General features: G+C 36.2%; 1 protein-coding gene across 6 annotated transcripts in view; it reads right to left on the minus strand.

Annotated features, from left to right (window-relative positions):
• ZNF420 (zinc finger protein 420) overlaps positions 1-19,250 on the minus strand; it is a 28,087-nt gene extending 8,837 nt beyond the window's left edge. Inside the window, exons 1-5 of one of the 6 annotated variants that reach the window (XM_081217829.1) lie at positions 18,965-19,250; positions 17,386-17,436; positions 9,086-9,160; positions 8,485-8,573; positions 7,076-7,202 (exon numbers count right to left, since the gene is read on the minus strand). In XM_081217829.1, the coding sequence (XP_081073955.1) occupies positions 7,076-7,202; positions 8,485-8,493 (136 nt within the window). In that variant the 5' untranslated portion in view covers positions 8,494-8,573; positions 9,086-9,160; positions 17,386-17,436; positions 18,965-19,250. Of the gene's footprint in view, positions 1-2,523; positions 2,609-5,524; positions 5,788-7,075; positions 7,203-8,484; positions 8,860-9,024; positions 9,161-17,385; positions 17,437-18,964 lie in introns of those variants that run through there. The other 5 variants (XM_081217828.1, XR_014013882.1, XM_081217830.1 and 2 more) reach the window with 5 other exon arrangements.
• Positions 19,251-27,097: the final 7,847 nt, after the last annotated feature.

Raw genomic sequence — 27,097 nt, forward strand, 5'->3', positions numbered from 1 at the left:
GGTAATAGATTGATGAAGCTTAAGTTTGTAGAAGTTCTTTATCAGTTTCCAGTGAAATCAGCTCAGGGCAATCATCTTAGAGTCAGGCAAGAGGAATCAGAACAGTCATGGCCTTAGACAACTAACAACTCTGAAGAAAATAAGCAAAAATTGATAGCCATACAAAGAGAAACTGATAAATACACAGTCAAAGTAGAGGACTATAATATTGTGATATAATAAGAAGCAGTATATTTGGACTTTGTCCCTGTTTTCTGGGAGAAAGCTCCTTAAACTCTCAGAATTTCCTGAGTGATAAAGGTAAAAAGAATGTTTTTAGTTATTCATAATATGTCCCTTTCAACCACATGAGTTTATGTTAATGAGGTGAGTTTTGGAAAGCCCCCAAGGACAGGAGCTGGTTGCCAGGGGAACCAACCATGTAATTAAAGCATTGCAACTTTCAGCCACTCCCCACCTCTGAAAAAGGGAGAGAGGTTGAAATTTGATTTAATTGCTAATGGCCACTGAGTTAATCAATCATGCCTACATAATGAAGCCTCCATGAAAAACCCTAACAGAAGGGGTTCAGAGAGCTTCTGGGTCAGTGAACACACTGAAGTGCTAGAAGGGTGGTGCACCTGGAGAGGGCACAGAAGTTCTGCAACTCTTCTCCATGCCTTCCTACAGTGTAAGCCTTACAGTTGGCTTTTTTTTTTTTTTCTTTTTTGTAATGCAAGAGTATGACTTAAGCTTTGACTGTCAAGGCATTCACTTCAACCATGTCTGGATCCAATAAACACATTGCCAGGCACATGATTAGATAAAGAGGCAGGCTGAATCAGGCTGTCTCCCCACACTGAGGCTCCTTTGTTTTAGAGATCTTGATTGATTTCAACAACTGACCATTTGAGCCACTTGTTTAAGAATTTAAAATTTGAGTTCAATGTCTGTGCTCCTAAAAAGCAATAGATACTGATGACTGATGGTATTATTGGCAAGATCATATATAACCATTGTTGAATATAAAAAAATATGGAAATCCACCCAAGTCATTTTACAAAGTTAAATGAACTCAGGTAAAAAAATTGGACAAAGAAAGCTCACAAACAATCCAGTCTGTGGAAAACTAATCCAATCTCACAAACAAACATAGGTAAATTTTTAAAAGAAAATATTAGCAACATAGAATCCAGCTGTATATTTAAGGACTAATACATCATTATCAAATAAGGTTTACCCCACAAATGCAGAAATATATATAGTCCAACATCAGAAAATGTATTTTAAGACCATCTATTAAAAACTCTAATGGCTCTTCCTTAACCTAATTAAGGGTATTTACCAGAAACCGACAGAAACATACTTAATAAAAAAAATTTTTAATTAAACATTAGAAGCACTCCCAATAAAGTTTGAAAAAAGACAATAACTGTTTTCAAATTGTGGTACAGTCGAATACTCAGCTCCTACTGATTAGTTTTCACAAAATGCTACAAATAGAAAAGAAAGGGATCATACATTATATGTAGTGAGCAAAATTATCTACCTAGAAATTCAACATGATCCATCATAAAACTATTAGATATTTCTATAAGGTTATTATCAATTTACAGAAAGCAATATTTTGCTCTACCTATATATGTATGTATATATATGATTTCTGAGAACAAAATATTTCTATTTATAATATCAACAAAATTTATAAAGTACTGAGGAAATTACTTAACAAGAAATGTGCAAGACCTTTTAAAAAGGCAATGAAACTTTACAGAAGGACATAAAAAGAAAAGTAGATATAGCATGTTCAGAGATAGAAGGATTCAATATTGCAAGTATGTGAATGGTGTATCAGATTTCCCCAAAACACCATGAAATGCTAGATAATGTATATCAAATACCCTTTTACAAGTATGCCATGCTTAAAAGAAAATAAAGCAGATCCAAAGGGGGCAAAATGAAGAGATCATCAGATACTAGAGGTCAGCATACTCTGAAGTCACAGCTACCCTCAGGACATTTGTTGACTTCAATTGCCTAAAAGTTTATACCTTACTGGTATGAAAAAAAACCAAGAGACAAAAAGCCTTGGGCCCACTAAAGGTCAAGGACTAGCACTGAACCTCTTCACAAAATCAGAACTGTCCAAGGCCTACAGTTCAGAGAAAGGAAAAGAAAAATCCATCTGATCTCAAAGGAAAATGACAAAGTACATTTTTGTCTTGCCCTAGACTCTCAATGAAAAGAAGAAAAAATGCTATGGATAATTCATCATTACACAAGAGCTCCTATGCTTGCAAGAAACTGCACAATTACACCGGTTCCCCAGAAATTGTAATTGTTGAATGATACGTGTAATATAAATGCTTAAAATATATGAAAATATAAAATCAAAACCATGAGGAAGAGAATATATAGAAGAAAAGTAAGATCTTGGGGAGAGGGAAAATAACAAAGTTCTAGAAATAAAACAATATAATCAATTATATTAAAATCTTTAAAAAAAATCTTAAAACAGCCAGAGAGAAAATACAGACTACTTACAAAAGGAAGAACAATGAGACAGATGGTAGACTTCTCAAGAGCAACAACAGAAGCCAGAAGACAGTGGAATAATATCTACAGAGTGCTGAGAAAAAAATAATTGTCAGTATAGAATTCCATACCCAGTTAAATCATCAGGCAAGAATGAAGATGAAACAAGGTTATATTGCAACAACAGAAATATAAATGAAGAGTATTTACTAACAATAGGTCTTGCTTAATGTATTTCATGATAAATAAAATGATCGCAGTATGAAGTTATGATAGAAGATGAATAGTGTGCAAATAAAAGGATATTCATGTGAATAAATCTACAACCAAATATTGCCATTTTGTTAAACAAAAATAATGCCCATTTTGGGAGGTTAAAAGAAAACAGAACTAAAATATTAGCCAACAATAACATATTAGATAGGAAAGATTAACCAAAGTTAAAACATTCTAAGATTCTTTATATTGTCCTGGGAGGAGGGAGACATTAACTATAGCCTTTCTTAAGTATGTACTTGTTAAGCGACACAAACAATAATGATAATGATTAAATGACCAAAACAAGCAGAAATACTCTCAAAATATTTAAACTCACCAGTAATCATGGCAATATGTTATTCAAGTTTTTATCTACAAATTGACAGATATTTTTAAGTGATTATATCTAGTGTTGGTCAAAGTGTAGAAAAAGAGTAAGTCATACACTGCTGGTACACGCCTGCCAAGAATTTTGTGAAAATAAAATATGTACTTGACATAGAGATGAAAATGTCACATCTCTCTATAAACCTCAACTTACTGCCACAGCAGCCACCAATTTATTTCAAGGTAGATACAGTCCTTGATATCTGTGTTTTTTAACTTGTTGGCCTTGAAATCCTAGGGATGAGAGTGAGGCATATAGTTTATCACAAGAACTCTACAAAGTAGTATGCAGACCAAATATAATATGTGGCTTGAATAACTATGTTTTATTATTAATAAAAACAATTACTATCTAGTAAAATATTTAATTTCCATTAAAAATGTATTTTTCAAACATCATTATAATTTAAAAAACTACAAAACTGCATTTGCATTAAGATGAATAAAATGCATGTGATAAAAAATTAAAGATAACCAGTAAAAGCATACAAATAGTGTATATCTTCCAAACTAAACAAGGGAGGAAGTGGAGTTTAAAAAAACAAAAAACAAAAAAACTGTACCCATCCTGATTAAGGCAAGATTTTAAAAGGAAGCAAAGAAGATCAAGAGAGTAATCCAAAAGCATAAAATAGGAGAAAAATAAATCCAAGCATACTGGCAATAACAATTAAATTTTAAAAATAAATTCTCAGATAATATCATATTACAGTAGTTACCAAACATGTCTGAACATTTATTTGAACAACCTAAGGAACTTCAAAAAATAATATCTCTGTCCTGTGCCCATAGATTGTGATTTAATTGGTCTGGGATGTGGCCTTCGATCTGGAATTTTTAAAAGGACTCCTGCTATTTCCGAAGTGCATATAAATTTAGAAATAAATTTATTATTAAATAAATTTAATGATTATTAAATAAATTTATTATTAAATAAATCTCTGGTGGTCCTGTGGTTAAGACTCCATGCTCCCAATGCAAGAGGCCTGGGTTCCATCCCTGGTCAGGGAGCTAGATCCCGCATGCTGGAACTAAGAGCCCGCATGCCGCAACTAGAAGATTCCACATGTTGCAACTAAAGATCCTGCATGCCACAATGAAGATCCTGTGTGCTGCAACTAAGACCAGGTGCAACCAAATAAATAAAAATAAATACATACTTTTCTAAAACTTTAGAAATAATTTCTATGTATTCTTCCAAAGTGATTATGCCAATTGATACTGACATCAGTAAGGTACAGAACACTTAAAAAAACAGATCTACTCACATATAATTCATATACCTACAGTTCATTCATTTAGAGTACATACAATTCAACAGTTTTTAGTATATTCATAGAGTTGTACAATAATCACCACAATCAAATTTTATAACATTTTTATCACCTCAAAAAGAAACCCCATACCTACTGGCAGTCATTTTCAATTTCCCCATTTTCATTTTCCAATCCACCCTCACCTCCCAGCTCCCACCCCAGTGCTGGGCAACCACTAATCTACTTCCTGTCTCTATGGATTTGTCTGTTGTGGACATTTCATATAAATGGAATCATACAATATGTAGTCTTTGTGTCTGGCTTCGTTCATTTAGCATGTTTTCAAGGTTCATCTGTATTGTAGTATGTATCAGAACTTCATTCTTTTTTATTGCTGACTAATATTCCATTGTAAGGATATACCAATTTTACTCATCTATTCATCAACTGATAGACATTTGGGTCATTCCACTTTTTTGCTTTTATGAATAATGAGGTATATGGCACTTCTGCATTTAAAAGTTGTAAACACTTGGTACTGTCATACTTCTCAATTTTTGACAATCTAGGGCGTGTGAAATAATTATCTCACTGTGGTTTTAATTTGCATTTCCTGATTGCTAGTGAGGTTGAACAGTTTTTCATGATTACTGGCTATTTGCATTTCCTTTTCCTTGAACTGCCTATGTCTTTTACCCAATTTTTCAAAAAGGTTATTTACCTTTTTCTTAACCATCTATAGGAGCTTTTTATATTCTAGATACTAACTTAATTCTTGTCAATATGCATTGCAATTATCTTCACACAATTCACGGCTTGTCGTTTACTTTCTTTATGATATCTTTTTATAAAGAGAATAATTTTCATGCAAATTTATCAACCTTAGAATAATTATTTTTAAAAAGAACTAAACAGAACGTTTAGAAATGTTCAATTTAGTTCTTTCACATCTGTTCCTTTATAAAAATCTTTTATTGCTTTTCATTTTTGTAATTTAGTTTATTTCTTTAAGTATTTCACCAATAGTTTATATTTACATTAAAAAATTCCAATATGTTAAATCTTTTACCATGCGATCTGTTGTTTCCTTAGATTACTTATCAACTCACCTGTGACCTGTTTCCTCGTGGGTTTGATGATCTTTGTGAGCTCATCTTTTGTTGATTAATTTGTGAGAATTCTAAAAGCCCTCTTACTTTCCTCCAGAGAGAATTTGCATTTGCTTCCGCCAGGATTCAGAGGGCACCACCTTAGAGAATAAAATTTCAACTCCTTTTTTTCTATTCTTTAACTATCCTTATTTCTTATTACTCTATCATTCACTTTTCTTTAGATATAATGTTTTTCTGTTCCTCCTACAAAGTTAATGCCCAGCCCAAGCCCTTTACACCTACTACTCCAACTGCCTGGAATACTGTTCCTCCAGATACTGGCCTGACTCATGCCCTTACTTTGGTAAAGTCTTTGTTCAAATATTACTTTCTTAGAGAGGTTTCTCCAAAATCTACCTATCTAGAATAACCTACCCCCCATTCCCCATTTAGTTCTTTCTCTGCCTATTCTACTTCACCTTTATTCATACTGTTTATTGCTACCTGCAATTTTTATATTTATTAAATAAATAAATATATGCACATAAATATGCACACACATACACATATATTTTTGTTTCCTTATTTATTTTGTATTTCTCCCACAAGAAGATAAGTTTCAGCAGAATAGGAACCTTGTTTAGATCATGATTTCTCCAATGCCTACTACAGTCATTGGCATAGAACAGGCCCCTCAATAAATAAATATATTTTGAATAAATGAGTATATTTTAAAGAACGGAGACAAGTGATATAAGTCTAAATACAAAAAAAGTCTGGAAAGGAACTGACTCCCAAGTTTACATAAAAGGGTTGTTACAGGGGAAAAAGAGAAGTGAAGGGGCAAGAGACAATTATATTCCAGCGACTCGAAGAGTCCAAAGACTAAAGTCATCATTTAGATGGGAAAATCGCTTATTAAAGTTTTAACTGATATTCGCTCTATCCCTTATGTTGCTACAGGAAAAAAACAATGAACTTTCTTCAAAAATCACAGGTTCTTCCTGAGCTATTTTCCAATAAAAGGTGGTTCTAGCATATTCATTCAGTGTAAAATACAAAGTTCTTAAAATTTGATATTCAACTGCAAAACACAAATAAGAGAATTTTTTTTTGTAATGGATTGTGTTCACTTGAATTGTTAGTGAAATGCATTGACCCACACTGTCACTATATAAATAATGTAAGCTCTTCTGTTGTCAGAAAAACCATACATTTCTGTACCTATTAAAAAAATATTTAGAGTTGCTTTGGCAGATCTAAATTGTAACAATGAATCATAGCCTGTTTTTTCTGGCAATATTGCAAGTGTCCCAGAATTCAACTCTCTCCCTTTGTTCATCAAGGAAGACAGGAAGGAAGACAGAAGGAAGACAGGCAATTATATTTGAAGGCTGGAGAAGATAAATGTGCCCAATGAAACCATTCATGTCTACTTCCAGTAATTTGAAACTATTCCTTGGAGAATAATAAATTCAGTTAATCACTTAAAAACAACCTTGAAATAACAGAAAAGAAAGCAGCCATTCCAAAGGTAGATCCTGAAATACTAGGGGTAGATATCCTTACCTAGTGACACCAAGTTACTATAGTTCTCCAACATCACATCTCTATACAAATCCCTTTGAGCAGAGTCCAGGCATTCCCACTCTTCCTGAGAGAAGTCAATGGCAACATCCCTGAACATCACTGATCTCTGAAACACAAACATAATATTAGTTGTGGAAATAAAGAAAATATTTTTTTTCAATGGAAGGGGAGATGATAGAGAGCTCTCCACGAAGAAGGCAACAGAGCAAATAGGCTGGGAAGCCTCTTACATGGATAAGACACTAAAGAAACTGGTGCTTCTGAAGTTCCTTTTTATGCCTGTTGCTGTAGACATTTCCTGCATATAGAATATCTCATTTTACACATAAATCTGGAATTAATAAAGTAAATGCAATGTCCCAATTGAAAGAAATAGCATACACAAGCACCCTGTACAATAGGTATCTTACATATCATGCATTCTCAACAAATGCAAGTTTCTCTTTCTTCTTCTCTACTTAAGAAAGAAAAAATTTGGTACAGTTTTCTGTAAAACCTTATAAAATCTCTGTCTTATAAGATTTGCATAAAATTAAAGAATTTATTGAAACCTCAGGTTCATCATTATATCAGAATATTACATCATAAGCATTTTCCTTGTTACCAATAATTTAGTAAATATTTTTAATAGACTGTAGAATAGCTCCATATAATGAATATATCTGATTTAATAAGTGTGCATCATTGAACACTTTAGGTTACATAAAAACCTTGTAAGCATTTTTTACTTTTGGGAGTTTATAATTCTCAACGGAATCATCATGTGAATAATGATCTTTCTTGTTACTATTAATCACTTAAGAACTTACCTTTTCTTTATTCTAAGCAACAGAAAGGTAGAAAAGATAATATAAACTTACACATTCAAGATTAGCACAAAATGTTGAACCTCAAAATGATCCATGTTACTGGTATTCGTCAATCACGGATTCCCAGGGAAGATCCCTGATCTCTCTGTATTCAATCCCTAATATGTTCCTTATCTTAAAAGCTCACAAAGCACGAGGTTTGCTATGTATGGACACTAAGCCCAGTCAAGACCAAATCCTATCTTGTCTAACCAGGAAATGTAGGTCTAAAGAGAAGGTCAAAGTTTTCTCATGCGTGGTATATACAAATCTTAAAAAATGAGGGACTCTGCTTTTGTTATATCAGTGTTCCCAGTCAAAGATGCTCATTGGACTTTTGCATAAGTATGTGAATATAGGTTAGATTAGAAAGACATACTTAGGGAAGACACTATCACTTATAAGACTGGAAAAAACTGGAAAGCACACTCATGAATGGGGTGAGTCAGGAAGGAACTTTTAGGAATAAGGAATGCAAACATGCACGTATTCTGTAAAAAAGTGATTATTTAAAGAGGGCACAAGGAAACACTGATTTACCTGAGCCATGGTTTTTACAGCTGCAAGAAATGATCAGTCATCTTCTGGGTTCCTATCTTAGAGAAGCACAGAGTCTGGAAAAGGCAGTACTGGGGAGGAGAAACAGAACCATGAGACCATGCTTTTTGCAAAGCTCCAAATGGGTAAGTTAGAATTATCTTTGTTGTTCTCCTCTTCCTGTCTCTTTCTCCCATCCCCAAAATATACACTAAGCAGGTGAGATACAGGTGGTGATTCTTACCCTGGTCAAACTCAATGCTCTCTCTATATACAAAGAGGAAACATTTACAACTTCTTTACTGTTTCTGAAATGAAACTTATAGGTAATAAAACACACTTATATACATTATACCAAAAACAGAGATAATGACCAACTGTTAAATTTTAATATGTTAATGACCATACACAACTACACAGAAGGCTCAAATAGTTAAATACTTAGGCTTACAACTACTTAAAATGAACACATTTAGATTTATAAGATTACAATATTCAACTTAATATGGTTGACATCTTTTATTTATAGTTGACATTTTAAAATGAAGGCCATATATGTATGTATGTGTGTGTATGTGTGTGTAAAATCAATGAAATGCATTACCTACAAATGAAGACTTCTACAAGTACGTGATACTAGCAAGTCATATCACAAGCAGTGTTGCCGTCAGTGCTGTAACTTTTTAAAATGGTTTAAAAAAACTCAGTAAATTTCTGAATAAAACAAAGTACAATCTTTTCTCAATCAAACTATGGTAGCATTCCTGGAAGATTTAGCTGACAGTAAAACCATGCAATAATAGTAAAATAGATAAGTGCAGCAATTCAAAAAAAATCAGGCAAAAAATGCTTTACATGAGAGGTGCCAGACCCAGATAATTATAAACACATTTTTCCCCTAGCTATGGTCCTCATCCTGCAGGTCACAGACAATTTCTTTGTTGTGCACTTCAGGACACCTAGAAGTTGGCAAACTACTGCCCATCAATTATTTTTTAAAATAAAGCTTTACTGGAACACATCTATATTCATTCACTTATATAATTACTGTCTTTGGCTACTTTCACACTATAATGGCAGAGTTGAACAGCTGCAAGAGAGACCATATGGCCCATAAAGCCTAAAATACGTACTGTCTAGCCCTTTACAGAAAAGCTTTCTAAGCTGTGACCCAGATCATGGTTTGCTTCAGTCCTTCAAAAGCCAGAAGCCTTCACCCTCAACCCAGTTATTTAAACATTCAAAAGAACCCAGCTATATTTCAAAAACATCCCTAGGGAAAGTCACTGCCCCTACAGAGAATCATTGATATAGGTGATCAATAAATATTTAATTAGAAATTCCACTTCTTCCAGCTGCAATAGATAACTGTGCCCATTGTAACAATAAAAAAAGAATTCAGGTAAGATGTAAATTCAGAATTAAAAAAAATTCATCACAGAGCTGAAGACACAAATAAACTTAAATGAACTAAACTCCAAAATGTGCCAAGTTCTTCATAAAAGACATGTATATGGATGCTCCCATCCCTGGCAGGGCTTAAACTAAATTTTACTTACCTTAAAGGTAAACAGTCCAACTATTCCAATAAAAAGACAATATCAAGGCAAGATAAAAAAGCAAATTCCAATTGTATGCTCTTTACAAGAAATGCACTTTAAATATAAACAGATGGGTTAAAAGTTAAATGGAGAAAGCAAGAAACTAATACAACATTGTAAAGCAACTATACTCCAATAAAGATTTTAAAAAAGTTGGGCCTCCCTGGTGGCGCAGTGGTTGAGAGTCCGCCTGCCGATGCAGGGGATACGGGTTCGTGCCCCGGTCTGGGAGGATCCCATATGCCGCGGAGTGGCTGGGCCCGTGAGCCATGGCCGCTGGGCCTGCGCATCCGGAGCCTGTGCTCCGCAACGGGAGAGGCCACAACAGTGAGAGGCCCGCATACCGCAAAAAGAAAAAAAAAAAAAAAAAAAAAAAAAAAAAAAAAAAGTTAAATGCAGAAATATATACCATACAAACACTAAGCATAAGAAAGCTTGTGTACCTGTATTAATATAAGGCAAAATAGACAAAGAGTAACACTGGCAATAAATGATAAATTCATCAAGAAAACACAGCAATCCTAAATGTGTAAAGACATAACAAAAGAGCATCAAAATATATAAAGTAAAACTTGAAAGAACTAAAGGAAGAAAGAGACAAATCCACAATCAGATTTGGAAATTTTAACATCTTTCTCTCAGTAATTGATACAAAAAGTAGATTCTTAAAAATCAGTAACAATATAGAGGATTTATACAACACTATCAAGTACCATGATATAACTGATACCATACCCAACTGTCAAGAATACCACACTCGGGCTTCCCTGGTGGCGCAGTGGTTGAGAGTCCACCTGCCGATGCAGGGGACATGGGTTCGTGCCCCGGTCCAGGAAGATCCCATATGCCGCGGAGCGGCTGGGCCCGTGAGCCGTGGCTGCTGAGCCTGTGCGTCCGGAGCCTGTGCTCCGCAATGGGAGAGGCCACAACAGTGAGAGGCCCGCGTACCGCAAAAAAAAAAAAAAAAAAAAAAAAAAAGAATACCACACTCAACTGTCAAGAGCTGAGCTGTGCTAGATAGAGCTGAGCTGCTGGTTGTCAGAAAAGCTGACGAAGGCAAGACAACAGCCAAAATGACAGTACCAGTCGAGCCTTTAATGTTTAATCACTTACTAATCAGCTAGTATAAGCAAGAGGCTAACCCAGACACAGTGCTGACTCCCCCACTGTTCCATTTTCCCCCATGGAACAGCACCTAGAGAAGGTCTAATGGATAAACACAGATTTATGGAACCATCTCACTGCCAAGGGAGTACCAAAGAAAAGACCCCTCCCACTTCATGGAGAGGGAGATGGGGGAAGGGCTAGGAGTAGAAAAGTACTGAGTACTGAGTCACAGTGGAGAAAAAGTATCTTCAAGGTTTGCCTCCCTATACATGATAAGGAAGTCAGTGCCTGATAAAGAGGTATCGTAATGGAGGCACTTGGGGTAGGAAGGCAGATGTGCATAAGAGCATGGCTGGCTGGGAGGCCTGAGTCCTTGGATTACAACTCCTTAGGATACTGCAATGCATGGCTAGGCACTAAGTCAGGTGTGGGAAAGAAACAAAGTATCAAAAATATTTTAAATTTGAATCATTCAGAGTACATTTTCTGGTCTTTGTCCACACACTATTAAATTAGAAATAATAAGAGGTCTAGTAGTACCTCCAAATATTTGCAAATTAAACACACTTCTAAATAACTTATAAGAAGAAATCACAAAAAACATAAAAATATGCTGAACTGAATGACAATAAAAACACAACTTACCAAATTTTGTGGGCTGCAGCAAAAACAGTATTTAAAGGAAAATTTATAGCTTTAAATGCTAGGAAAAAAGGAATGGGTACCATCAGTTCCCACCTTAAGGAGCTGGCAAAAGAAGAACAAATGAAGCCCAAAGTAAGAGGAAAAGAAATAATAGAAATAAACACAAAATCCACAATGGATCCAAAATGGATTTTAACAGAGAATCAACAAAGCAAAAAACTTGTTCTTTCAAAAGATTAATAGAGTTGATAAGCTCCTAGCAAGTCTATGAAGAAAAAAAATTACCAATATGGAGAAGAGAATACTGATCTTACAGGCATTAAAAGGATAATGCAACCCTATGCCAATAAATTTGACAATATGAATGATATGGACAAATTCCTTAAAACACAAATTATCAAAAGTCACACAAGAAGAAACAGAAAATATAAACTGCCCCATAGATATTACAGAAATCGAATTTTTAGTAAAACAAAATAAAACACCCTGTCTACAGAGAAGACCCAGATGGCTTCACCAGTAAGTTCTACCAACATTTAAGGCAGACATAATACTATTCCCTTCACAAACTTTTTCAGAAAGTAAGAAAAGGAGTAGACAATCTCTTTTACATTTTGAGGCAAAAAACCCATAATATCAAAACCTGACAAAAATATTACAAGAAAAAAATTTTATTTAGCTCAGCATCTCTCGTGAACACACACAAAAAATTATAAGGTGGTATCAAATAGAATCCATTTGACTTTGGAACTGTGAGTATGTTTTGTATAACTGTAAGACAAAATTAAATCAAACTGGAAAAAAATCCGTAAGAACCAAAAGCAAAGTGAAACAAACTTACCTGTTCATAATACTAGCAGGGTAAACACAGAAAGGAAGTGGTTATTTCAAGGAATTTTCAAATACGTACATTTGACATTAGATTCCTAGTGCAATATAACCTACAGACCAAATAACTAATAACTAATAACAGATAACCAAATAGCTGTTTTTCAGTAACTATACTATTATTAATATTAATCAGTAATAAATTTATTAAATATTATTAACAAAAGTTTTATTAAAATAATAAATTATTAATAATATTGGCATTGTTATTCTAAAACAGACAATTCTGAAATGATTACACACACATACATCAATGAGAATAAAGCAAGTATGTAATTATCTTAAGGTTATTAAGAATAAAGATTTTCAGAGTACAAAAAGAAATACAAATGTAAAAATCAAGAAAAACTCTGTAACCTTAAAATTCAATTGGAAATATCATTATAAACTCAGGATGTATTTTTCTCCTTCTAAAAAATACATATTTAACCAACTCTGTAAAGACCTACAAGCAATAACAACCAGAAGCAATGAGAACTCCAACTATCCTAATTGTGGCTTCTTAAAACCACTTCTCACTAAAAGGAACCAGGGCTCCACAGAGAAGTGGCTGATTTCATGTTTAACACAGGAAAATGGACAAGATGGGCCTAGAACATCGTGTCACACCAGAAAGTTTGGTATCTACCACAAACTCCAACAGTAATCAAAAGGCATTCAAAAGGAGCCAAATCGGAGGTAGTAAAGAGGATCCCACTGGCAACAGATGGACAGTTTGAGTATTAATAAGAATAACTGCTATAGACTGAAACATACCAAATATATTTGAATCTACAAGTTCATAATGATAATTTAAAAGGAAAACACAATAAACTTTGGAAGATGCTGAAAAATGAGAGTAAAATCAAGCTTTTATTCTACTTTTTTTGCATAAGCTATACTTCAGAGTAACCAAGACATTGATGAGAGGATGGCTCCCTTTACAGAAGTATCCCAGCTAACAAATGCAGAAGAAACGATAGAATTAAATAATATTTTGTGACTTCTGATAAAATAATGGATTCCAAATAAAGATTATCAATGGCTGCTAACATCACATAAAGGAAAACAACCAAATATTCACTACTTCATAGATGTATATATCATTATGTATGAAGGATTAGTGTAAAACAAACAAGCAAAAACACAAAAAACCTGAACCTGATCAAGCCTCTAGAAATGCCAGTTTACAAGAAATAGTGTTAAAGGAACATGTTAAATAACACTCCATATATGCAATCAACAAAATCCAGAATATGGATAACTCCATAAGAAACTCTGTTTCTGGAAGAAATAAAACTGAAAGAAAAGAGAAAAAGAAAGATTTAAGAAATATATCTTCTTATTACATTAAATGGACATTCTTTGGATCTTTTTTTTGGACAGGTTTTTTTTTTAATTGAAGTATAATTGCTTTACAGTGTTGTGTTAGTTTCTGCTGTACAATGAAGTGAATTAGCTGTATGTATACCTACATTCCCTCCCTCTTGGACCTCCCTCCCATCCCCACCCCCACCTCCCATTCCACCCATCTAGGTCATCACAATCAACGAGCTCATTGTTTGGATCTTGATTCTAACAAACCATAAAAAAATATTTATGGGCAATGGGGAAAACATGAACACTAACTGGCTATTTTATGACATTAAGAGAGTACTGAGTTCTTTTTTTCTTTTTAATAGTAATGACATTGTGGTTTTGTTTTTAAAATAAAAAGTCCTTATATTTTAGAAACACCCACTAAAATACTTGTGAATGAAATTATATATCTGGAATTTACTTCAAAATAATCCATGCTTTTTGGGGTCGGGGGAGAGAGCAGTAGAACCAGATGAAACATGTTGAGCCTTAAACTGATATTTGTTGAAGCTGAGTGATGGGTAGAGTACGCAGGGGTACCCGACACTGTACGTTTAGCTTTGCATATGTTTGAATTTTTCCATAATAAGAAGTAAAAAAGAAAGACTTGAAGGATAGATTCCAAATATGAACTATGATTCATTCCAAAGGAGGGTTTCTGAGTAATTTTTATTTTCTTCCTTGTTTGTTTCCTTTTGTATTTTCTAAATCATTCCAACAAACATGTACTACTTTGACGTCATAAAACTAGGAAATAATAGCTTCCTGAAATTTAAAACAAGGGCATGTTATGGTTAAAAAGAGAAATTCTCAATAAATTCAGAGAAAAAAGAATATTTAACAGTATAAAGACAGACTCTAAGACTTTTTTTGAAAATTTGGGTAATGGAGAAACAAGTAAGGAAGGGGAAAAATGAGGAAATAGGCCAATTTTATTATTACTCAAGGTTGTGATTTGGGTAGAATTTATGTCAAAGGCATTAAAATAAACTAAAAGTAGGCCACTTCTAGAAATTTGCTCCAAAGATAAACCATAGAAACAATATACACAGTTATCAACGAAACACTGGGGAAAAAAACACCAATGCCCACCTGTAGGAGGCTGGCTGAATGAAGCAGTATACCCACACAACATAAAATGAAGCTATTAAAAAGAATGAGGAGGATCTCTATAGGCTGCTTATGCAGTTATCTCTGGGATACATTAAATATGTGAGGGAAAAAAAGGAAAGTGCAGAACAGTATACAAGGAATGCTCTTTTTTGATTAAGAATGAAGATGATAAAAAATACATACATATACATACAAACACATACACATAAACATATATATATCATTTGAAAGAAAAATAGAAGAATAAACCAAAGAGAAGCACAGGTAGTTATCTACAGAGGGAAGAAAAACAAGGTGGAAGAGACAGGAATGGATGCTAGACTTCTCTAAATTCACCTTGTTCTACAGTTTTGATTTTAGAAATATGTAAGTATCTTATTTAATTTTAAAACAAAATTAAATCAAAGTGGTGGGAAAACAATCCCTAAAAGTAGAAAGCAAGGTAAAACAAATGAGCCTGTGTCTCTCAAGCTGATGACTTAACTATATGAAAGCTGTTGTTATAGGTGACTTTAAAAACACAGTAATTTGATTATAGATCTGTAGTGGGTTATATCCCATTGAACTCCAAGAAGTCTTGGTTGTTTTCTGTATTCATAAGATTAGTAAAAATGTTGGTATTGTTATTTTGAAACTCTTTCTCTCAATCCAAAAGGAAGCAGAAAATATGGAAAAAGAAATAAAGAAGAGATGGAACAAATATAAATGGAAAGATGACGGATTTGACCCAAAGTATACCAATAATCACACTAAATATATATGGTAAAAACACTCCAATTAAAAGACAGATATTGTTAAACTGGATAAAAACACAAGATCCAACTAAATGCTGCCTACAAGGAATGTACTTTATCAGAACACAAATAGGTTAAACGTAAAAGTATAGAAAAAGATATACCATGCTAACACTAATGAAAAGAAAGCTGAAGTGGCTATATTAAATATCAGATAAAGTAAATGTTCAGAGCAAAGAATACTACAAGACCACTTCATAATGATAAAGGAGTCAATTCAACATTAGGACATATAACCTGAAACATTTATGTACCTAATAACAGAGCTTCAAAATAAATGAAGCAGAAACTGATAGAAACTACTGTACAAAGAGAAAGAGGTAAATCCAACAAATTCAATACGGGTACAGAAGATTTAAACACTACCAATCCATCTGACCCAGCAGGTATGTATAGAACATTCCACCCAACAGTGGCAGAATACAGTCTTTTCAAGTGCACACCAAACATGTACTAGGATAGACCACACATTCTGGGTCATAAAATACATCTTAATAAATTTAAAAGAATTCAAGTCATACAAAGTATATTCTCTGAATAAAATGGAATGAAAATAGAAATCAGTAGCAGAAAGACCTCTGGAAGATCCTTAAAATGTTTGAAAAGTAAATAACATGTTACTAAATAACCCATAAGACAAAGAAGAAGTATAAAGGCAAATTAGGAGGGATTTTGAACTGAAGGCAGAATAACTGAAATAAGATTGGCAAGTGAAAACTTTTAAGCTGGGCATACGATAGTACAGAGGTGCACTTCTGTGTACCTCTGAAAATTAACAAACATTTTAAAAAGTTAAAAAAACAGAATGCTGCTATGTCAGAAATAACACAAAAGAGCTCTTCCTTTTTAAATTTATGGATCTCAAATCCATTCTTCCTTAATTTAACCGCTATTGGGAAGCATCTATCACAATTAACTGCACATATTCCTTGCTCTCAATCTACAGAAAATTGCCTTGCCCCTCCATCATCTGAGAAGGCTTACCTAAGAAATTTCAAAAAGAAGCAAAGATTCGGGACTTCCCTGGTGTCAGAGTGGTTAAGAATCCGCCTGCCAATGCAGGGGACACGGGTTCGAGCCCTGGTCCGGGAAGATCCCACGTGCCGCAGAGCAACTAAGCCCGTGCGCCACAGCTACTGAGCCTGCACTCTAGAGCCCGCGAGCCACAACTACTGAAGCCTGCGCGCCTAGAGCCCTGCTCCGCAACAAGAGAAGCCACCGCAATGAGAAGCCCGTACACCGCAAAGAAGAGTAGCCCCCACTCGCCGCAAGTAGAGAAAGCCCGTGCACAGCAACAAGGACCCAACGCAGCCAAAAATAAATAAAGAAACAAACCCCTCCCCCCCAAAACCCCAAAGATTCCTATGTCCTGAAAAAACAAAGGCATTTCACGAAACAAAGAGAAAACATCTACGCACCTTGGAGCTTGCTTCTGATTGTATAACAGCCATTCTTTCTTCCTCTGGGCGCTATTCTCAGGGAAAGAAAAAAGAATCATGAGATACTGGGCCTTTCTTAGGGTATACTCTAAATTAGAATGCCACCAATCTACCCCTCATTTAACATAGAGGAAAGTCCAAAGGAGACTAGAACAGTTCTGCACTTTCTGTATGAGAAAGAAGGGCCAAGTTCACAGCCATCTTGGGCTAGAATTTGCTTCTCAATTCAAAGCTGTCTGCTGGAGATGGAGTCCTGAAGGGGAGTGCTACAGGTTCTCAAGTGTATGGCTGACTCCTCTAGCACACTCTCTGGAAGTATTCCCACTCCTGGAATCCCATTACATTTCCAAGTGACCTGTCTTGAAGGTGCTACAGCTCTAAAATTCTCATCTCAAGTCCAGATCTGAGCCTTAGAAATAACTAATACTCTTCATTCAGGGGTTCAAATTTCTGACTTCTTCCTTCCTGTCACTTCTCTGCATCCAAAACCCTTAAGGCTATCAGGTGAGAGAGCACCAGCAAGCAGCAGGGAAGCTACATCTACAATCCCAGGGCAACCTAAGGATGAATATGAAAAATGAAGTACTACAGGCAATGTGTGAAATGGGGGGTGGGGGGTAGGGTGTGGTAATCACTGTGGTCAAAAGAGAAATAAGTCATGTCCTCAGAGGAGGACAAAGCCACAAGGGATTCTTAATCCATAGGCTGGCTCAGCCACAGAATGAACCCCAGAAATTACCAAAATGCAATTTTACCTCTGTACCCCACTAAACTCCCATAAGATCACAGACTATAAAATATATAAATGACTCACAAAGTCACACACAATCACATTTCCACAGTCACACAGCCAGAGTCACAATCACCAAGTTAATGCTACACTGTCTGACCACCTAGTCTTAAAACCCAATCATACACAGAGCATACACACAATCACTCAAGCATATACAAGCACCCTGTTGGGGACACACACAGCCCAAAATAACCTTTCACAACAGCACTTTTACTCTCTTCATACAGTCATGAAAACGGCACACAGTCATCCAATCAGATAGTCAGAAAAACACAACCAAGTACCAGGTCAAGGAAACAAGCAATCACAAACATCGTGTCACAGAAACACTGTCGTAACACTTCGAAGTCACAGGCAAACCCTAGTAACACACATACAAAACCTCAAAGTAACACAAGCACTTCCAAACACCCTGTCACAACAACACTGTCGCACACCTCAGAGTCATAAGCACGCAGTCCACAGGCAATTACACTGTCACATAAGCACATTTCCAGTCAAGTAAGCACGCGGTCACAAAGTCAAAGCAGTACTATCACAGCTTCAGAGTCAAAACAACTCACACTCACACAAACGCTTACACATAAAACCACAGTAGCACACGACCATTCGCCCATACAGTCACCAATACCAGGCTGGCTGTCGCGCGCGCGCGTACGCACACACACACACACACACACAAAACACCAGGAGACACGGCCACCCACGTAATTCCAGTGACGCTTCCTCCGACCGTTTCCACCCTGGCATTCCGGACATACTCACCTCGACAGAGGGTGCAGTTCAGGGTCCAGGACTTGGTGCCCGGGATCCCAGCCCGGTTTCAGGTTCACCCGCCCTGCGGGAGCCAGGCCAAACTCCTCCACAGACGCAGCCCTCTCCCCACGCGAGGTCCCCAAGTCGCGCGAACAAACGGAAATGAAGCCGCGTTCGGCACGCGGTGGCTCTGGGAAATGTAGTCCAACTCCGGGCAGGCTGTGGCTGGCCAGCGAGAACGTTAGGAGACCCAGCCCACAAACTCTCCGCTGGGTTCGTGGACCGGGCTGCTAGAACTAACTCGCCCCAACTGCCGCGCCCCGGAGATTTCTGGGAGAGCCCGCCTGCGCTCAGTGCGCAGGCGTGGGGCGCGCTCGCCTCGGGCAGTTGGTCCATGAGACCGCGGCGAGTGTTGAGTGTGCTCGGGGTCTTATACACGTCAGGAGAAAGTGGGACCCGCCGGTGGGGCAGGTGCAGGGGACCAGCCTGAGCGTCAGACTGGCATGAGACCCTCTGTGTGCCTTGTCAGGCCCTTTGGTGCTTGTGAATATTTGTGAGACAACGCGAGATATTTTCGGGTGGACTGGGGTCCCTCAGTGGCCGAGTGTATGGTTATTTCTGCCTGTGCGTGATTCTACGTGCTGTCGGGTGTGAGGTTATTGGTACTTGAAGCTGCACGGTAATAGCATTTTATAACTGTGTGGGATTGTCTGACATATTAAGGGACCTCTACTTTGGTAGTTTGTTTTGTGCCATAATTGAGTGTGGTTGTGTGACTGGTGATGATTTGTGTCAATATAAAGGTACTTTTCTTGTGCCTATATCTTCAGAATGTCTGTTAGGAGTTTGACTAGCAAAAGAGCATATATGTGACTGTGAAAAACGATGGATGGTCTAATTATTTCTTCCTTGAACACTAATTTGATGATCTGGAAAAGGTTATTCATTTGGCAGATAATTTAGACATGATTTTTCTATTGGATCAAATAAATGTATTATGGGGAAGAATGTAAAATCAACATAGTTGGGTTTTGTTTGTTTTATTTTTTAAGAAAGATAATTTCAAAGGTAGCCCTAGGGTAACCGCTTTTCCCTCTGCCACAGCCCTTCAAAGTAGACATTCTTTCTTTTCTACTATTAAGGGGACATTATTGGGTAAGTTTGAGAGGCCATCCAACTAGTAAAACAATAAAATAACTTTATGCATAAGAAGAGTGAATTTCACTAGAGTCCAGCATTAGTCAGATTTCCTGAATTCTAGGTCAAACCCTTGTCCCCATTTTCTTTTGAACATACCTTGGCTCACAGAGAGCAAAGAACTTAGGGCTGTAGGTCTGTTGGCAAGCCTGGACTTGTCTTCGCTTGCGTCAAGACCTCATGCATGGCCTTTTTAAAAAAAATAATCACAAACTTGTGAATTTCCAGCACAAAGGAGATGGAGCTGTCATTTTACCACTCCTTTGGAGGGGAAAGCTAATAAAGCTTGTCTGATTTTCAGGACCATTTACCAAATACTTTGATCTCTTCCAAATAATGTGAATGGAGTAGCAAGTTTGGTGACCAAGATTGCTAAATGAATGAACCTGTGTGCTTGATCCAGTATAGCTATGTGAAATAAAGATGGTCAAATTGCACTGACTTAGAGGGAGTCGAAGTGTTAAAGCGGAGCAAAAATTTTGTCAAAGTATACATGGGAGACGTAGATTGTTTTTTTTTTTTTTTTAAGAGATACACATTCTGGTTTCAAATTGGACAGCATGCATTGATCTCAAGCTACCTCTGTTTGAATCTGGGTTATCTCTTTTGGCTTTTGAGTAGTTGTGATGATTTCTTGCAAGAGAAAGGAGGCTATTGTTTAAAGTAAAAAACAGGAATTATTAACCTGAGATGAATAGGTTCCATGTGGATGGGCTTCTTATTGTATATTAAACTTGTGACATTTTGTATGTATAGATAAATGTGATTTTTCTTTTTCAGAGAAAGTATAGGCAGCTTTATCAGATTGACAGAGGTACTTTGACCCAAAAAAGTGAAGACCTTTAGAAATACAGACTGCAGGAGCTGAGGAGGACTTTTTTTTAGCATACCATGTAATATACTTAATATAAAAAATAGTATATATTTTTTGGAAGGATATGGCTCCTGTCAATGGTAACCTTTGAGGCTAGAAGAGGGGACTTACAGTAAAGGGGAAGAAGTGACAAAGAGGACTTTAAGCATTACTGATAATCTATTTTTTCCTTACAAGGAAAACATATTACTCATGTATTTAAATTTTAATTTTAAAATTCAAAAGAAAATGGAGATGTTGAAGATTTTGGAGCAAGAAAGTGAGTCAAGAAACCTAAACTCTGTGGAAGCAGACAAAATCCAGAAAAACATGCAGAAGACTGCAGAGAGGAAGGAAACTCAGGCAATACTTTTTCATAGGCCCTAGGTGCCTTGTTGTTTATCAGCTGGCAGTTTCAGATTTATGTTATGGCCTATTTTGGCCTTGTAGACCCTTAAGGATTAGTTACTGCTTCAACCCAGCAACTAGAGCCCTGTCGTAGTGGTTACCCATGAACAGCACTGGTGAGTATATTCTTTTTCCTGGCATTGGATCATTTTCTTTGAGAATCTTTATCAATACTGGCCAATGATTTTGACCTTCTGCCAATAGATTGGGGTTTATACCAGCACATATGAGTCAGACATTTAATCAGTGATCTCAGGAAAGTATTTAAGGTACTCTAGTATTTTTATAATTATTTTTCACTAAGTTTTTATTTTAAAAAATTTTAAGCTATAGGAAAAGCAAGAGAATATTATAATGATGTACACTCTATATCCTTTACATACATTCACCAGTTTTTAACATTTTTCACCATTTTCTTAATCTCTGTCTACACCTATTTACATATTTTTGTTTGTTTTTTGCTCTATTTATGAGTAAGTGTAACATTATGAGTATTCAGTATCAAGAAAACACGTAAGGGCTTCCCTGGTGGCGCAGTGGTTGAGAGTCCACCTGCCGATGCAGGAGACACGGGTTCGTTCCCCGGTCCGGGAGGATCCCACATGCCGCGGAGCGGCTGGGCCCGTGAGCCGTGGCCGCTGAGCCTGCGCGTCCGGAGCCTGTGCTGCACAGCGGGAGAGGCCACAGCAGTGAGAGGCCCGCGTACCACAAAAAAAAAAAAAAAAAAAAAAAGAAAACACGTAAGAAATTTAACATTGATTCATAATATCTAATATATAATCTGTATTTAAATTGCCCCTGTTGTTTCCCTGATATCCTATATGTGCATTTAAAAAAAATTGATACAGGGACTTCCTGGTGGCGCAGTGGTTAAGAATCTGCCTGCCAGTGCAGCGGATGCGGGTTCGAGCTCTGGTCCAGGAAGATCCCACATGCCACGGAGCAACTAAGTCCCTGTGCCACAACTACTGAGCCTGCGCTCTAGAGCCCGTGAGCCACAACTACTGAGCCCACACGCTGCAACTACTGAAGCCCGTGCGCCTAGAGCCCGTGCTCTGCGACAAAAGAACCGACCACAGTGAGAAGCCCGCGCACCGCAACAAGGAGTAGCCCTCGCTCGCCACAACTAGAGAAAGCCCGCGTGTGGCAACGATGACCCAACACATTCAAAAATTAAATAAATAAATTTATTTTAAAAATTGATACACAATCCATATCAAGGTCACATATTGCATTGGATGGGCCCTTTTTTTAAAAAACAATAAATATTTATATTTCACAGTTCTGGAGGCTGGGAACTCCAAGATCAAGGTACAGGCAGATTTGGTTCCTGGTGAGAGCCCTTCCTGGGTAACCATCTTGCTGTTTTCTCACATGGTGGAGAGAGGTCATATCTTTTTAATGTAGAGCAGTATTCCCCTTACCTGTTTTGTTTCACAATGACATTTTAAAGAGTCGAAGAATCTAGAACGTTTGTCTTGTACAGTGCCTAACATTCTGGATTTGTTTGTTTTGTCATGATTAGGTTAAGTTTAAATATATTTGACAAGAATACTAGGGGTGGGGCTTCCCTGGTGGCGCAGTGGTTGGGAGTCCGCCTGCCGATGCAGGGGACACGGGTTTGTGCCCCGGTCCGGGAAGATCCCACATGCCGCGGAGCGTCTAGGCCCGTGAGCCATGGCCGCTGGGGCTGCGCGTCCGGAGCCTGTGCTCCACAACGGGAGAGGCCACAACAGTGAGAGGCCCGCGTACCGCAAAAAAAAAAAAAAAAAGAATACTAGGGGTGGTGCTGTATACTTCCTATTGTATCACATCAAGAAGCACATAATTTAAGTTTGATCCATTATTGGTAATACTAAAGTTGATCACTTTGATTCGAGTAGTGTGTGTACCTGATTTCTCCATAATGAAAGTTGCTTTTTTTCTTTGTAAATCAAGAAGTAATCTGACAGGAATATTTTGAGACCATTTCACATATAACATTTTGCCTAATGTTTTTAGCATCCGTTGATGATCCTTGCCTAAATAAGTTACAAAATTAGGGCTTGCAGTGGTGATTTTTAATTTTATTATTCTCTTATATAAAAGCTTTGCCTTTCCCCCCTTTTCTTCTCTATGTCTGGTTTTTCTCTTTTGAGTATCTCTGACTGATGGATTTTTTTTGTCATTTGAAGAATTTTAGTACAAGGAACAAAGTATTTTAGTCCATTTATTACCATTGTTCTTTGTGTTGCTCAAATTGTCCAAATTTGGCATCTCAAGCTGGCTCCTGTAATCCCCATTTGTCTTTGAGCAATTCCTTACTTTTTGACACAGGTATTCAAGACTTCTATTGTACATTCTCTGTCCCAGGCCTGGAGTTAGGCACTTTCTGAGGAGATTTTTTGAGATGATCTTTTCAAATATATATCCTTAACAAAGATATAGTTATTTGTGGTACACATGCAATGGAATGTTATGCATCCAATAAACTTGGATTTATAAAGATAATAAATTTTAAGTTAACAAGAATGAATCTTAAATATTTAATTCAGTATTATATTGGTGATATCTACCCATGTTCATTATTAATGTGCTATATAATATATGTGAATGGCTGGATAGATAGTCCTATTCTATTGTTTAGATTTACCACAATTTATTTAAATAATTCCCTATGATGAACATTATGTTGCCATTTTCTTCAACATAATAAATGATACTCCCATCAGCACTCTTTTGTATTCACTTATGGGCACCTGTCAGATTGTTACTTCTGAGAAATCAATAAAAATGAAGAGTTAGGTTAAAGATGAGGATATTTATCAAGCATTATAATATAAAAGGTATTAGGTACTTAAGAAAGATACAAAGATGAAAAGTTGTTTTTTGCCTAGCAAAGAAGATAAAAGCTGTACTGAAGTAATTCTAAGAGTATATAAAAGTCATTTCCAAGTTACAAATACATGCTCTGGAAGTTCAGAGGAGGGATATATTCTTCCCACAGGGACTACTGTTATCTCATGTACAAAATATAAAGGACTCAAAGAATCTCTTGATGTTAATGGATTTTGTGAGGTCAGCTTTACTTGCAGTTTTTCTTTTGATGACCTTATTAAATCAAAACTGAAGATAGTTGAATAAGGCAACTTGATAGCTGTTCTGTTTGGGATAGTTTGATCCAATTGGGCTGGTTCAGAAGTAAAGTTAAATAGACTAGCACTATTTTAGGTACCTAAAGGTTTAAATAGCTTCCAGTAATTATGTTTTAGGCAGGAATTGAACACACAACTGTATATTTCACAAACAAAAAACTAATTCAAATTTCAAGAACTCACAATAAACTCTAATTAGGAAAAATATAGGAATAGTTTAAAAATTATCCGGAGTATTTCTTTTTTATTATTTGAAAACAGCTTCTATTTAACCAAGTATAAAAATGTTAGAAAAATATACATGTTCTTGAGCATAATAAATGGTCATTATTGAAAACTTTAGAAATAAACTTAAGAAAAAAACTTAATCACTGATAATCTCATAGCCGAGATAACCACATTCTAGGTTTATCTTACCAAATGCCATTTATATATGTATATAGTCACAGAAAATGATGTCATATACTATATACTGTTTAATAATCTGCCTTTTCCGTGTTTTGAAACATAAAATATTGCTTGAAATTCATATAACTTTCAAATGTTCATAATATTTAAAAACAGACCATTAGTGTTTTGGAGTAATGATGGAATACATTCTGAGTATTTATGACTGAGTTGTTAATATGGTATATGTTTTATTGTGACATGTATATTAAAGATTACATGGAATCTGTTGAGCATCATAATTTCTTTTAATCATTCTACACTTGTCAGAATGCTGGAACATATCTGAATAGTTCCTCATTCATGATGGCCATCTCCTGGATCTTGATCCTGGCTTTGGATGATTAGGAATTTGTCATTGCAGGAGCTAGTGACCTTCAAGACTTCTCCTAAGAGGAGTAGAAATCATTGAACTCTATGCTGGAAAACTAGAGGGATCTCATCTGGCTAGAGAAGGACATCTTCTTACCAAAATTTTAAATCTACCATCTGGAGCTTGTTTGTCCCTTTTTGTTTTTTCCAAGTGCTTGCCTGAATTTCTGGTCCATGTTCTCAGAAAATAGAGTTTTGCAGAGTTGTGCAAAGACAACTCTGCCCATAGCTGTATTTTCCCATCGTTCACACTTTTCTCTAGGTCTTCCTAGGATGGCCTTGCTTTCCTGATAACCATGGAAATGGGGCTCAGTTATTGAACAGCCAGAGCCTGGCCTGTACCTTATCTTTTGCTATATGTAAGATGGTTAGATTCTAATCTCATTATAATGTCCTTATTGAATCATGAGATAAACGTAGTTGAAGGACAAGCGACAAGAGTCTAGGTGAGTGAGGAGAAATAGCACAAGGTGAAATCATTGCCTAATAAAGTTCAGTTTTTCAGTTAACAGGAATTATTACAATGTTATTTGAAAAGTTGCTTTAGAAGCTACAGTACAATGGGGGAAATTAAAATTAAGTCCACTTCAGTATGACCTAGCAAAAGAATTTAATTTTCATTCCCTCTGTTAACTGGTAGCTTTCAAAGATAGTTTCTATTAAATTTGGGTATATATAAAAGAATATTTATTAAATATATTTAAGGTGTAATGACTCACAATACAGCAAAACCTGTGTACCAACTACCTATTTTAAGAAAGAGGATATTACTACTAACTTTGAAGACTCCTACATATCTACTCCCTTTCCTCTCCCCACAACCATAATAGTTATCCTGAATTTTGTGTTCATAATTCTGTTGCTTTTCTTTATAGTTTGAACCACGTACTCCAAAACTATGTTGTTTATCTATGCATATATTCTAGTTTTATATAAATATTTAATATTCTATGATTTGCTTTTTAAAAATATTTATTTTGGCTGCTAAGTGTCTTAGTTGCGGCACACTGGATCTTCATTGCGGTATGCAGGATCTTTAGTTGGGGCATGCAGGCTCTTAGTTGCAGTATGCGGGCTTCTTATTTGTGGCAGGGGGACTTCTTAGTTGTGGCATGCAGGCTCTTAGTTGCATCATGTGAACTCGTAGTTGCGGCATGTGGACTCTTAGTTGCGGCATGTGGGATCTAGTTCCCTGACCAGGGATTGAAACTGGGCCCCCTGCATTGGGAGCATGGAGTCTTACCCATTGGACCACCAGGGAAGTCCCTATGACTTGCTTTTTTTGTCAACATATTAGTGTGAGATTTAGCCATATAGCTATAATTCATTTTCACTACTGTATAGTATTCTATTGCATGAGTATATCATGTTTTTAAATCCATTTTCTATAAATAGCAATGTAGATTGTTTCAAAATTTGATATTACAGTGCTGCTATAAACATTCTTGTACATGTTTACTGATGGATATACAGAGGTTGCTCTAGCGCAGAGGTTTGCAAACTTTTTCCATATAAAGACATATAGGAAATACTTTAGACTTTGCAGGCCCAATGGCCTCTGTTACAACTCATCAGATCTGCCATCGTAGCATGACAGCAGCCATGGACAATATGTAAAAGAATGAGTGTGGCTGTGTTCCGATAAAACTTTATTTACAAAAACAGGCAGTGGCAGGATTTAGCCAGTGGGCCATAGTTTGCCAGCCTCTATTCTAGGATATATATTATGAG

This window comes from Mesoplodon bidens (genome assembly GCF_964165515.1).
Source record: "Mesoplodon bidens genome assembly, chromosome: 18".
NCBI lineage: Eukaryota > Metazoa > Chordata > Mammalia > Artiodactyla > Ziphiidae > Mesoplodon > Mesoplodon bidens.